Source organism: Rhamphochromis longiceps, linkage group LG18 (assembly GCF_057381845.1).
Source record: "Rhamphochromis longiceps isolate RC_006_pf linkage group LG18, R_longiceps_female_GT1.1, whole genome shotgun sequence".
NCBI classification, from domain to species: Eukaryota; Metazoa; Chordata; class Actinopteri; order Cichliformes; family Cichlidae; genus Rhamphochromis; species Rhamphochromis longiceps.
Window position 1 is genome coordinate 24,079,061 of NC_140574.1, and position 14,117 is coordinate 24,093,177.

The window sequence follows — 14,117 nt, forward strand, 5'->3', positions numbered from 1 at the left end:
TGTTAATAAAATATGCTTACATTAATTAAAAATGATATTCAAAATAAATTAATAAATTAATAATAATAATAATAATAATAATAATAATAATAAATTTTATTTGAAAGCGTCTTTCAAAACACTCAAGACACTGTAGACAGCAGAATAATAAAAGCGACATAAAAGCAAACAGTTTACACAATCATAAAAGCATAAGACATAAAACAAATTGAAAATAGTAGAGTGAAGAGGTTACGTGCGATAAGCTATTTTGAACAAGTAAGTTTTCAGTTTGGACTTAAAGAGAGAGAAGTGATATTTCTTTATTTACTCTATATTTATACAAATTTATCGGGGGGGACACTAAAACGAAGTAAATAAACTACTAAAAGCTACAACATACTCTTCCGAGGGCTTTTACTTTTGAAGGTTGTCCCACAGCTTCCTTTCCCGCTTCATTTTTTTTAAAACCCCGTCTGACTTAACAACCGTTGCAGATCGATGATGACCGAGCGGCTCGGATCTGCTGTCGTCTTCAGGACACAGGAGCACCACGGCGCATCGTCAGCCACCCAGGGCTCAGCCTGAAATCTCGGTTTAAGCTGGATTTTCTTTCAGATTCCTGCCTCATTAATTCGGTTTGTAATTCACACGGAGGTCCTGGTCGGTAGGTTTCTGCTCTGGATCCCGTTTCTTTCGGCGGTCTCATTGCAGCTTACTGCGTTTATCCATGGAAACAACCAACTGAAGTGCAGTCGGCTATTTCTCTGCACTTTGTTTAAAAGAGATCGTTATTCACCTGACCCGTGCTTTATGGTTGTTAGGATGATTAATTCTGATCTTGTAGGACAGGAATTTTCTTATTGTGGGACATTTTTATTTATTTAAGAGTTATTGTTATTGTTGATTTTTGATAACATATTGTAGTTGAGGTGACAGATGTAGGATCATAGGATGCTTAGGATGCACCAACATAGTGCTCTTCTTGTTGTAGCTGCTGTCTCTCTCACGTGACACCTCACCTGCTGTTATACCTGGATGAATTCATATTTGTTTGCGCTCAAGCTTAACTGTGTGGAAACCTCTAATGTGTACTGTACATAATATAATTGGTTTGTGCATTTGTGTCTATGTGTGTGTGTTGTATATTGTATATTATTTGCCCTTCAGATTAGATGCCAAACTTAATTTCACAGTTTGAGTTATATACCTTTAAATGACAGTAAATCTAATCTATTCTTATTTTGTTCTGTCCACCATGTTCTCTTATTCTTCTTCACCTGTGCATCAGAAAAAAAATGGAGATGCTGCCTGATTTATGGAAGGAGGACTACTGGCTTCCTCCTGGTGTGACCTGGAGAGACATGGAACAAATGGGGGACTCCAACCGCCCCAGACCCCTGGACCTTCTCATCGCTCTGCCCCTCGCCCTCGGCTTCGTAGCCCTCCGCTACATGTTTGAAAGGTAGCACACAGGCCTTCTTTGTTTTGAAATGGGTGAGTGAGTGTTTGAGATAGTGAAGGGTCTGCAGCAGAGCACACAAACATTTCACTCCACTGAAGCTGAAACAGCACTTACAAGTCTTTTCGAAAATACAGCAATCATATGAAGTCGTTGTCACCACTGGGGAAAAAAGTAGTCGCACTGCATTTGCTTCCTATAGCCATCCACAGTATCAATAGAGAGGACTTTGTAAGAGGATCCGAGCTGTGGGACAGTGAGCAGGTGTTTTTGTGTTTTTGGTGAGTGGAGCTGGCATTGTTAGCATGGGGGGAGAAAGACTCTGGAAACTAGAGAGGAAGATAAACAGAAATGAAATGAGGGAGAAAATTAGAGATGTTCAAACCTAAATGAAGGTAATTTAACATATTAGCTGTGAGCAAACAAGCAGAAGATGCGTCAAGAGACTCAAATTGCTTGTTAATCATACTTAAGATGTCATGTGATTGTCAAATGATCTCATGTTCCTGGAGTGGAAAAAAATCATGCATGGCTATGATTAACTAATAAAAGCAGGCTTGTTTGCAGGTTTGTAACAATGCTTTAACCTAATGTTTTTTAACTGTTGTGTTGCTAAGTGAGTGGTAATACAATGCATTCATATGTAAGTGCAGTCACACGCTGGTCACCCAGCGCTCTATTTACAGCTAAACAGTGACTGCTACCCCGAGTATCCCCCGTCCTCTTTCTAAGATACCTTTTGTTCTCTCTGCCCTCAGGTTTGTTGCCCCACCCATGGCCAGGTGTCTTGGGGTGAAGAATAGATTTCAAGTGACCGCTGCACCATCGCCGAATCTGGAGTCGTTTTACATCCAGAACAGGAGAGAGCCGACACAGGTGAGCCTGAGGAGGCCTCTGCACGCATGCAAACACGTGGCTTAGTCTTTGAATTTGTATTTCTTTAAAGTCAGGTGTTTTTCAAATGATTAAACTGGCGTGTTTTCATTTGAAAGTTAAATTTGTGTGTAAAGGCACTTTGTTTTCCCTTTCCCCCACAGCATTAAACACACAACCCCACAAGGTCATCTTGTGACCTTTCACAGGCTTCTGGCTAAATAGAAATGAGTCCAGCAGACATTTGCTTTTGCTCTAAAGACTGAAGAAATATGGAGGGTCAGCTTAATGACTTATTGGCTGAAAACTGACAAAAAGCCTCATAACTTAGAAACGGTGCACGGTGGCACGGTGGTTAGCACTGTTGCCGCACAGCAAGAAGGTCCTGAGTTCAATTCCAACATCAGGCCGGGGTCTTTCTGTGTGGAGTTTGCATGTTCTCCCCGTGTTTGCGTGGGTTCCCTCCGGGTACTCCGGCTTCCTCCCACCGTCCAAAGACATGCAACTTGTGGGGATAGGTTAATTGGATAATCCAAATTGCCACTAGGTGTGAATGTGCGAATGGTTGTCTGTCCCTGTGTGTTGGACTGGCGACCTGTCCAGGGTGTACCCTGTCTCTCGCCCTATGACAGCTGGGATGGGCTCCAGCGCCCCCCGCGACTCTGAAAAGGATAAGCGGAAGCGAATGGATGGATGGAACTTAGAAACTATGATTCTTACAAGTGTGGTGTGTTCTTTTAACATATAGACAAAGACTTGAAATAGCAGGTCACATTTGACCTCTGACCCCTGTAGATTGATCTGAAGGTCAACATGTTAATAATGCTATATAGAGCTATTTAAAACTATGCTTCTTTCTGCCATTGTTTCCACTGTAGGCATATAAAGAATGATATGTAAATATCACATTATTTTTTATGACTTTGTTATGTACAATATAGTAACAGGTTATAACTTTTAAAATACTGTTTAGATACATATAGAAAGTTTCTGACTAAGTTTATTTTGTTTTTGGAAAGCAAAATGAACATGTGATCAAGATTATTTAAACAAATTTCACTAAACAATGAAATGAATGCTACATATGTAAACATTAATAAGAAATAATAAAATAAATATACTCAAAAATGATGTCAACTATATTCAAATGGGTTTGAACAGGAGAAATAAATCGAAGCCTGCACGTCGCACTTACTTTTACTGCACTACAAACTTCTTAAAGTACGTTTTAAAAGAACAATACGAACACGTTGCATTCGAGCGTCGCTTGCTCCACCTCAACTCATTCTGTGCTGTTTTTTGTTTCAGAGTGAAATGGAAGGCTTGATGCTGTCGTGCCGCAAAACGCAGAGACAAATAGAGACGTGGTTCAAGCGTCGCAGGAGCCAAGACAAGCCGTCTAAAACCAAGAAGTTTGGTGAAGCTGCGTAAGTATTTCCCCTCCACGCCTCCGTCATTGTCCAGTTACTGATGAGTTCCTTCAATAGAAGATCCTCCACCAGTCTCCACAATGACCGATCCTGGAAAAGCTCGCAAGAACTCTGACACTGTCCAAAGCTTTGGCTGGTTACATTTTTAAAGTGCTTTTTTAAATGGCCAGAGTTTCTCATCTCAGTCGCTGTCTTTCAGTTGGAGGTTCTTCTTCTACCTCACAGCTTTTGTGGCTGGATTGTCCTGCCTGGTTGATGTGAGTGACAACATTTTATAGCAATGACATTTTACTCCTACTATTGATGCTAAAACAATAAGTGAGTGAAAAAAAATCAATTTAACCTTTGTGTTGTCCTGGGGTCATTTTTGTCCCAAAAAGAAATCTTTTGCTATCAAAAATGTGTTTTTTATTCATTAAATGGTCTGAAAATAAGTGAAGTTATTCAGTACTATGCTATGCATGATTGGAATAAGTTGGAATAAGTAATTTGATTTATTTATGGGGGTTTTATTGGATTTTGTAACACCTGTTGTCCTTGGGGGTCAAAAACGGCCCAAAGTAAAAAGTGTTGCAAAGGGCCATATTTTCATACCATACTGCTTTCAAACATCTTGGATCACTGATGTGTGGGGTCATGCAATGCTCATAACAACAACAACAAAACAGGAAGCACAATGAGGAGGCAGGTGCTCTACATTTAATTCAATTTTAATTATACAGCACCAAATCACAACAACAGTCGCATCAAGGTGCTTCATATTGTAAGGTAGACTCTACAATAATACCTACACAGAAATTATCTCACAAGCCTCCATTGCACTGGAGGCTTGTGAGATAATTTTTTTTACCATGTTGTGGAAAGGAATGACCAGTAAAGAAATGCACATATTGTCCTCTAGTGTAATGAGGAGGAATAATCAATGTTCAGGAAGATCCAGGGTTAGAAGATAAAGAAAATATTGCCAATATTTAGATCAAATGCTACCTTTTCTCTGAAAAATCACATCACCCACCTGCAGAAGTGGAAGAAGGCTATGAAGTGAAGGAAAGTGATGAAGAATCTGAAGTATGTTCAAGTAGGTTCTCAGGCATCCAGAATGTGGTAGTCTGAAGAGCTTGGAAAGAAAGTGACTGGGCTTCTTGAAGTTTCTTGAATTTTCAGAATGTGAAACTGAAATAGAAGATGTGTCAGAGGACTACACATCTTCTATTTCAATTATGATGAAGATCAAGCAAGAACGAGGAGTCAGCTGAGACAGGAATATTTGCAGTAATATGAGGAAACATTGATCTGGTCTTCTATCCTTCCCAGTGACAGACGATGCAGGACTCTCTCGTGCGTCACAGAGAAAGACAATCTACCACGGCACATATGCCAGGTCCCATACTGATTACCTAAAATCCTTAGATTGCTTTTCTACGCGAGCGCTGAAAGCATTATACACCATGTATTCTGCTTGTATTATGCTTTTTAACGTTCACATGCCAATGGATGCATCAGAGACCAAGTTGGGGTTCAGTAACGTGTCCAAGGACACCTTGGTAAGAACTCCAGACTAGAGCACACAGAGATTGAACCAACAACCATCCAATTAGCAGATGACCTGCTCTACAGCCAACTCAATGACAAACAAGGAGGGACAACAAGAGAGGAAGAAAAATGGATCAAGAGCAGCTGTAGGCATATGTGGGTGTGTTGATTCTTACTGCCGTGCATCCAGTAGAGTCGCTACGGCCAGTTTATGACATCCAGAGTCTTTTAGGGCAGTTTTCATGCTACCGTGACTGACACAAGATTAATCACAGAATCGCAAAAAGGATATCATTCCTTGATAAAGAAACAATAAATGATCATTGTTCATGACACAAACATGCTCCCATTGGAGGTGTATGGAACAAGTGGGTGTTTCTCCTGCTGTGATGTAAGATCCAGGTACTGATATGACTGTGTGAGCACCAAGTCCCCTTCAGAGGACTCTGTCCATTCCAACAGAACATCCCAAGTAAACCGGGGAACTACGAGATAAAAACATGTGCAGTATGTGATGTCAGGTAATGAGTTGGAATAAAGTTGTATAAAACCTTGAAACACAGAGATGGATGATATTTTATACTTATTGCTTTCAAACCAGATGCGGTCATTTTTGACCCCAGAAGACAACAGATGTGATTATTTGCTGCCAGTGAAAAACTTGAAGTAGTTTAAAAACAGCTTCCTAAATTAACTTTGACATATACCCATCTGTGATCATCTGTTAAAGAAACCAACTCTGGTTGTGAAACGATAATCACAATAACTGATGATTTAATTTATTTTTTTTACCCAAAAACAAAGACACATTTCATTTAAATGAGGTTTTATCAGACATAAATTTGAAATGGAATAAAGAAATCGTGTCAAAATGTTTGAATTAAGTTTTAATTAAAAGTGGGGGAAAAATCCACTTCATATTAATTAAGTATCAATCAAACCAGATGGAGTCATTTTTGACCCCTGAGGACAACAGGTGTGGAAATCGGGAGGACATTATGAGGGATAATCTGAAAGTTATTTCTGTCCTTTCATACGTTTCCACCTCTTCAGGTTTATTCTAAATTTTTCCCTGTCTGTGCAGAAACCGTGGTTCTGGGACCTCAGGGAATGTTGGAGGCAGTATCCATTTCAGGTGAAAACATTACATACACCACATGACTACTTTGGTAAAACAGAGTGTGCTCCATTAAAATAACCGTTGTGAAAGTCTCATTATTTATGTTGAAAGTGTAACCTGTGTACGGATAGGTAATCCAATTACACCTATTTTACAGAGGAGCTGTAAAACAAGCACAATACAGTAAATTCATGTACGGCATTCAAACTACAGAGAGTTAACCAGGTTATTTATATAGTGCCAGGATGTCAGAAATGAAGTTAAAAAGTTAAATATGTGCATGTGTAACTTTGATTATATTCAGTTACTCAAGATGGGGTTAAATAAATCTAAACAAGCCAAGAATTAGAGGCCCTGATAATTAACGGCTTATTATAAAGAATCACACATTTACCCGGTTACTGATTTGGCTTGGTCGTTAACTTTGGCCATGAAACTGCATTAGTTTGATATTTAACGCATCCTGGTTCTATATTTAAAAAAGTAAAATATTTTATATTCATATTTACTGCTACTAATAATAATAATACGTAATAAATTATGTGTATAAAAAGTCTATGATAAATACATTTACAAGTTTCTAAAAGTAAGCATAATAATCCCTAAAAATGGAAAGTAAAACACATTGTGCCACACATACGAGAATATATATATATATATATATATATATATATATATATATATATATATATATATATATATATACATATATATACATATATATATATATATATATATATATATATGTACATATATATATATATATATATATATGTACATATATATATATATATATATATATATATGTACATATATATATGTATGTATGTATGTATGTATGTATATGTATGAAAAAATAAATAAAAATACCGTCATGGCTGAGAATAGTTTCAATCCATCTAATTGTAGTTTATAGGCAAAGAGTGATCCATTATACCGCCTAGTGGGACTAAAAACAAAATGAGTTGCTCAGATTCTTAGGCTTCGGTGGCAAGTGTAAGGATAGCGACACGCTAGAATTATTCATGATAGTTTCCCTTCCTTTCTTAAACAGAAAAGCTTATAAATACATTTCAAATCCTCCACCTGTGTAGGTGCAGTGCTCCCTACTGTTCTGCCAGTATTTAAAGTCCAGGTATTTTATAAAAAAATCACCTTTATATTTGTCCTCCTCAGCCCATGGAGAGAGCTCACTACTGGTACTACATGCTGGAGCTGGGATTTTATGGCTCTCTGCTCCTTCGGATCTCTGTGGATGTCAAGAGGAAGGTGAGGATGTTACACAACAGGCTGCGTTCAGCCCCGGCGACACGTAGCAAAGTGTTTATTTAAACAGAAGCGCTTGTGCATTGAACGGCCCGTTTTGTTACGCAAGCATTGCATTGAAAGCAGCTGATTCACTGCGTGCGCTGCCCTTTTAGATACGCCAGAGTTTATATACAGATTGCTGCTGACTGAGTTGCATGTTTCACACATTCCACCACAGAGTGCGTTGCCAGATTTCTTCCTGTCTCACGCAGCAGATGCCCTTTACAGAAGTTAGCTGTTGGGATGATGTTGGTCTAACTGTGGTCATATTTCATGTTTCTCTCACTTCACTTCTGCTTTAATGAGAAACCTGACCAGCACATGGTTAATGAGTGACTGTCTTCTGTTGACATCTGATGGTTCTTTTGTTTTGCTCACTGCATGTTTGCCTTTGCAGGATTTTAAGGAACAGGTCGTCCACCACTTGGCTACCATCTTCCTGCTCAGTTTCTCTTATTGTGCCAACTACATTCGCATCGGCACCTTGGTCATGCTGCTCCACGACTCCTCTGACATCCTGCTAGAGGTAACCTGCAGATCCTTTTATTTATGCTCTAAAGGTAAAATAAAGGTCATTTACGGTCATTTTTTTTTTTACATGTGCAGGAAAAAACATCTTGGGAATCTTTAAAAATATAATATTCACTTTGGCCAGACATCCTACATTAATGTAGAAAATTGAAAGAAATGAGAAAAACTGACTGTACAAACTACAATCAGAAGTTCAAACTGCACTTTAGGCTATTCTTAGAAAATATTTATCTAAGACCTCTGCAGTAGCCTGCAGGAAGCAGAAGGATCCTGTGATTGTGCCATGATAGCTAGCGGTGCAGACTGACCTTTGTTAACCTGTGCAAAAGACACAATTGTGAATAACATCAGGCTTCTAAACCTGAGCTGCTTGATGCTTTTTATTTTTGCACTGAAAATGAGAAAACAGCAGGCGTTCTTAGTGTTCTGCTTGACTTAAAGACTGAGCTGTTTTTCCCCATTCTGAAAACATTTAGTTTGTTATTTTATTATCCATATCTACATAGCACTATTGTTGGGATTTGCTATGTGACTTTATTGCACGGTTATTATTTCTGCAGCCTGCAAAGATGTTCAACTACGGCGCTGGCTGGAGGAGATCGTGTGACACCCTGTTTGTTATGTTCGCTGTGATCTTCCTCGTGACTCGGCTGGTGATTTTTCCCAGCAAGTAAGAGATAATTCTCCTTTTTTTGTCGTTAAATTGCTCGATAACTGTAAAAGAAGTGTGGATGAATTTGAACTCTCTCATCAGCAACTTGACTCTAGCTATTCGATTACTTACAGAATCATTCACACCACCCTGGTACTGTCCATGGAGGTGTTTGAGCCTTTTGCTGGCTACTACTTTTTTAACATCCTGCTGATGGTGCTGCAAGGTCTGCACATCTTCTGGGCCAAGTTGATCTTGCACATGCTCTATAAGTTCCTGAAAGGCAAGGTGAGAAAGAGCAGTGAAGCTATAGTGCGTCACGAGATGTCTCTGACATGTTTTCAATTGTTTTGCAGTTCTAATTCTTACGTGATACCACTTGATGCAAACAAGCAAAGAGTCCAATTAAAAGGACGACAGGGAGCATCCAGAAAACTGAACCAGTCAGCTTTATGTCCTCATTCACAGCCCTGTGGTCACAAGAAAATAAATCAGTGTCACCCACTCATTTGTTTTTGGACCTTCTTCGTAGTTTGTAGTGTGAAACCTTCTGTTTTCTTCCTCAGCTGGAAAAAGATGAACGCAGTGATGAAGAAAGTGAGGTTGAAGAGGAAGAGGAGGAAAAAGGGGGAGAGGAGAACAAGGACCCAGGAGTTGACTGTTACTGGGAGAAAAGTAAAGACTCTCTTAACTCCAAACTGTCTATGCTCACCAACAGCTGTGTCCTTAACAACCTGGCCAACCACAGGTCGTCTGTGGTGGACAGAATGCGTAAAGCTCAGTAGGAACGTTCTCCGTCTGTTGTTTTCCTTTACTAATGTGAACTGGGTGTGTTCAGTCAGAGCGGTGTCTGTGAGTCAGATGATGCTACTGTCCTTCACTTTTAACTGTGAGAAACTGAAGCAGAAAACATTCTCTTTAAAGCCGGTGTCATAAAACAGGTGTCATAGCGCCCTGCTACACACAGGAAGCACAATCCTGAGCCTCAGTAACGCTGTACAATGATCCATAGTGATTCACTGTCTTTAAAGAGGGACGGCAGCCTTCATTTGAAATGTTTTGTGCTTGCTAATGTCCACTGTAGCCTTCACTGCACACGGTTTTCTTTTTATTTATTAGGCTCACGAAGCAAACATTTAAAAGTACAACAGAGATTATTAACACGAACATAAACCAATATCGAAACAAAAGAGCAGGTTGATGTATGTTCATGCGTAGATAGAAGTGCTCTTTAATTACTGTAAAATACTGTTACATTTAAATGCTGAAAATAAAATGATCATTTAGTCTTTCTACCTTTATTTCTTTTTTTGGTTAAAGATTTTGAAAACCACCTCAACCGGCTCCTCATATCGAAAGGAGCCAGTTGAGGTGGTTCGGGCATCTGACAAGGATGCCTCCTGGGCTGGGCGAGGTGTTCCGGGCCTGTCCCACCGGGAGAAACCCCCGGGGCAGACCCAGGACACACTGGAGAGATTATATCACTCGGCTGGCCTGGGAACGCCTTGGTGTTCCCCCTGACGAGCTGGAGGAGGTGGCTGGGGAGAGGAAGGTCTGGGCCTCTTTTCTTGGGCTGCTGCCTCCCTGACCCGGCCCCGGATAAGCGGAAGAAAATGGATGGAGGGATGGATTTTGAAAAATATTTCAGTATGTGATTCTGTAGAATTAAAGTGCTGTGCAAAAGTCTTCAGCCACCCAGGAAGATGGGGTGGAGGTGCAGCCATTTAGTCAAAAGTGTTTACGCAGAAGTGGAAAAAATTCATAGAAGGAAAAAGTTTATTGCTCTAAACCTCTTGAAGGGCATTCAAAGTTCTTCTTTGGATGTTCGCTGCCTTTTGTACTGTTCTCTGTGTAAAAAATCCCACACTGCTCGAAAAATGTTGAGGCCCGGACTCTGGGGAGGACAGTCCATGATTCATAGTGTTTCATTGTGTGCCAGATGTATTTTTCTTAGATTCTATAAAAGAAATTGGAACAAATTATGTGTTTAAGTGGCAAAAAATACAATTAAAAACTATTTTGTTGGTAAGCTGTGTAGACACAACACTAGTTCATCCCAATGATTATAACAAAAAATCAAATCTCATACAGTCACTGATTCATCATTAGGTTAGGTGCCTTTTTAATGCTTTCATGATTTATAGAACAGTAATAAGAGTCTTAAATAAACACAAAAACTTTGAAAGATCTTCAGAAATCTTGGAGAACTGTTTGTGTTATTTTTCCAGGATCACTTTACACAAATAAGTAAGGGTGGCTAACGAGTTCTGCACAGTACTGTAGTCTAAGGAGCGTCTGGACTTCTTTAAGTTGCTTGAACACGTTTCACCTCTCATAAGAAGCTTCTTCAGTTCTAAGGTCAAATGGTGGAGAGTCCCAGATTTAAGCCCTGTGGGAGTGTCCCCCCACGAGAGACATGGACCCCCTAATGATCCTCTACCTAATTACACAAGCCGAGGTGTGAAGACGGGTGTAGGTCACAATCAGCCAAGGTTTGGGGTGAGCTCATTGTGAAACCCACTTTCGTGTGAGGTCAGATGGCCCAGGATGAGAGTGGGCGTTAAGGTGTCTGGGAAGGGAACTGGATTATAGATGGCCGACAGTTGGTGTCGTAAACCACCGCCTCTGTTCGAAGATGGTCGCTCACAGTGGACAGAGATGTCTTCTTTCAGTCCTCTTTCAAACTCTCCAAAATGTGAACTTTGGCATCCTCGAAAGCGTGACCTTTATCCTTTAGATGGAGAAGCACCGCCGAGTCTTGTCCTGTGGAGGTGGCTCTTCTATGTTGTGCCATGCATTGTGAAGTGGCTGTTTGGTCTCTCCAATGTAGAGGTCTGGGCATTCCTCGCTGCACTGCACAGCATACACCACATTTTTGAGTTTGTGTTTAGGAATTTTGTCTTTGGGATGAACCAGTTTTTGGCTGAGTGTGTTGCTGGGTCTGAAGTACATTGGGATGCCGTGCTTGGAGAAGACTCCTGAGGTTTTTCCGAGCACCTTAGACTATGATGACCTGGATGACCGAGAACCTTCACAGACACAGTACTGTAGATTAAACAGTGTCACTATCACCGCTGTTGTGCATCGCCATCTGCTGGCAGCTTCTACAACCACACTAAGGAGGTCCACAGACTTGAATTGCAAAAATGTTTAATGACCATAATATCACTTTTATGTGAAACCTCTCTCTCTCATGAAGGAGTTGTTTTTTTAAAATGCACACATAGTTACAAATGTTCCAGCAGAAGAAGAGACGAAAAGGATTATGGTCTGTGATGGAAGTCTTTCCATGAGCCCTTTGTTTTGGAATAAAATGTAGTAGCTCCTGACGGGTGATTAGAAAGATTCACTCTAGAAGTGATTCAGTTTGTTCACAAGAAAAAGCTCAACTTCTCTCTTTTATTGTTTCTCATGTGGGCTTAATGATGACTCATATTTTATTAATCAATAGTGTTTGCCTTAATTCTTATATTATCAATGCTACTAAGAGCAGGACTTCTTTTCTATTTAGTTTAAATCTATTAGTCTTAAATTAAATATGTAGAATAAAGTTGAAGGAATTTCTGAAAAACAATATTTAACTGGATTAAATCATGAAACTTAATTGTCCTCGCTTTTCTCTCTTCCTCTTTTCTTCTATATTTGTTTTTTTCAATAATTATTATTTCATTCTTATTGTACCTTTGTGTCATTCATCATAGCAAACACTTGCAGTTAATCTGCGACCTGTTAGTGAGTTTCATCCCAACGTTAGTTACTCCCTCTGTGCAGCAGTGTCAGCAGGACAGATTAAAAACAAAGCACTGGATAAAACTTGTTCACAGCGCTCTGCTCACTGAGTTTCTGAGCGGCTGGTGAACAGAAAGCTTATAAACTTTCTTCTCCTTAACTTCTGAAACGATCATTTTTGTCTGGGAACTCAGTGCACAGTATTACTACATTCATTTTGCTTTATAACTGGATTGGTGTAACTAACAAAGCTCTGTGCATGTAGTAGTACATGCCCACAGTAGCTGTAACCATTAAGTTACTGTCTCACGCTCTTTGCTGGGAAACAGCTTGAGGATGGACTCACCCTGTCAGAATATAACATCCAAAAAGGTGGATTTCACCACGATGGAAGAAAACTGCTGTTTGTTAAATGTTTTAAAGTTGCATTGATGGTTATATACCCATGTCTTTCTCTCAGATTCCAACCCTCACCTTGTCCTACGTCTGAGAGGGGGCATCATTGAGCCATCACTGAAGCAGCTGGCTCAGAAGTACAACTGTGACAGGATAATCTGCCGCAAGTATGTATACAAAACCAGCACACACAAATATTAGCGAGACTGAACTCATTCTCAGAGAGGTGAGGGGATAATTCCCCTAAGATAAGATAAGATGTTTTGAGCGGATTGCTAAAAACTGATTCCACTTGATTTCATCTTTTTGCAGGGTGCATGGGAAAGGTCCGAAGAAGTAAAACCTTTAGTTGCTCCTTATGCACATGAGGTTTTTAGGAAAAAATGCATTATTAGCAAGGCTAAATAATTACTGAGTGGCTGATTAAATAATTTTCCTCTTTCAAAGAACAGTTGTCAGAATCAAATTCAGTGGCAGATTTTAGGTTGACTGGGAGTAAGCTCTCCCAGAGCTTTGATGGCTCCAAGTTGAGTGTTAGCAGATACATATCACAGCCCTCAGTAAAGCAGCGATCTACAGATTCCATCTCACTAATCTAAAGATTTCTGTCATCCGTCTTAGGTGCTATGCTCGTCTGCATCCACGTGCCATCAAGTGTGGACACACCCGCAACATCAGACTGAGGATTCTGTAATCTGATTACACAATCCAGCCGTTAAAAATGCTCCATCAGATTGAATAAAACTCTTAATACTGAAGAAAACCTTTTTTACCTCTTATTTTGAAATGTGTTAAACATCAAAATTGAAGAAAACGTGATCGTAACACATTTTTTGCCATATTTAGATCTTTTCCAAAGTTCAGCTTAATCAGGATGTGAATATGAGCTGAATGATTAAAAGAAAAAAATAGATTATAAAGTTGGCCAGTATATTTTTCAAAAGCACATCAGATTTATCTACAGTCTGTAGAGTAAACCAACAACATAGCAACCCTGTGTTTTTAATTTTTATTTTGAAATAATATTACTGGATTGAATTTATAATTTTTTTTTTTTTTTAAATAAAGCGTTATTGAATGTAGGTAGGTATTACATTTTGAGTT

The 14,117-nt window shown here is 39.5% G+C and overlaps 1 protein-coding gene across 2 annotated transcripts; it reads left to right on the top strand.

The window, feature by feature from the left end:
- Positions 1 to 465: 465 nt before the first annotated feature.
- Positions 466 to 13,763, top strand: LOC146648325 (ceramide synthase 2-like). 2 transcript variants are annotated; one of them, XM_085389416.1, is made up of 13 exons: positions 466 to 646; positions 1,271 to 1,444; positions 2,200 to 2,317; positions 3,623 to 3,741; positions 3,944 to 4,001; positions 6,362 to 6,412; positions 7,574 to 7,666; positions 8,103 to 8,231; positions 8,797 to 8,906; positions 9,023 to 9,176; positions 9,455 to 9,563; positions 13,078 to 13,180; positions 13,635 to 13,763. In XM_085389416.1, the coding sequence occupies exons 2-13, from the start codon at positions 1,278 to 1,280 to the stop codon at positions 13,705 to 13,707; spliced, it is 1,284 nt and encodes a 427-aa protein (XP_085245542.1). In that variant the 5' UTR covers positions 466 to 646; positions 1,271 to 1,277; the 3' UTR covers positions 13,708 to 13,763. The 2 variants fall into 2 exon arrangements, with proteins under 2 accessions (XP_085245542.1, XP_085245543.1); XM_085389417.1 differs by having other exon boundaries at positions 466 to 617.
- The last annotated feature ends 354 nt before the right edge of the window (positions 13,764 to 14,117 follow it).

Excerpts from the sequence above, each read along its gene's own strand:
- LOC146648325 (XM_085389416.1), top strand. The coding sequence starts at position 1,278 with ATGGAGATGCTGCCTGATTTATGGAAGGAGGACTACTGGCTTCCTCCT. Across the intron at positions 4,002-6,361 it reads GATTGTCCTGCCTGGTTGAT|AAACCGTGGTTCTGGGACCT; the intron begins GTGAGTGACAAC and ends CTGTCTGTGCAG. Across the intron at positions 8,907-9,022 it reads CTGGTGATTTTTCCCAGCAA|AATCATTCACACCACCCTGG; the intron begins GTAAGAGATAAT and ends GATTACTTACAG.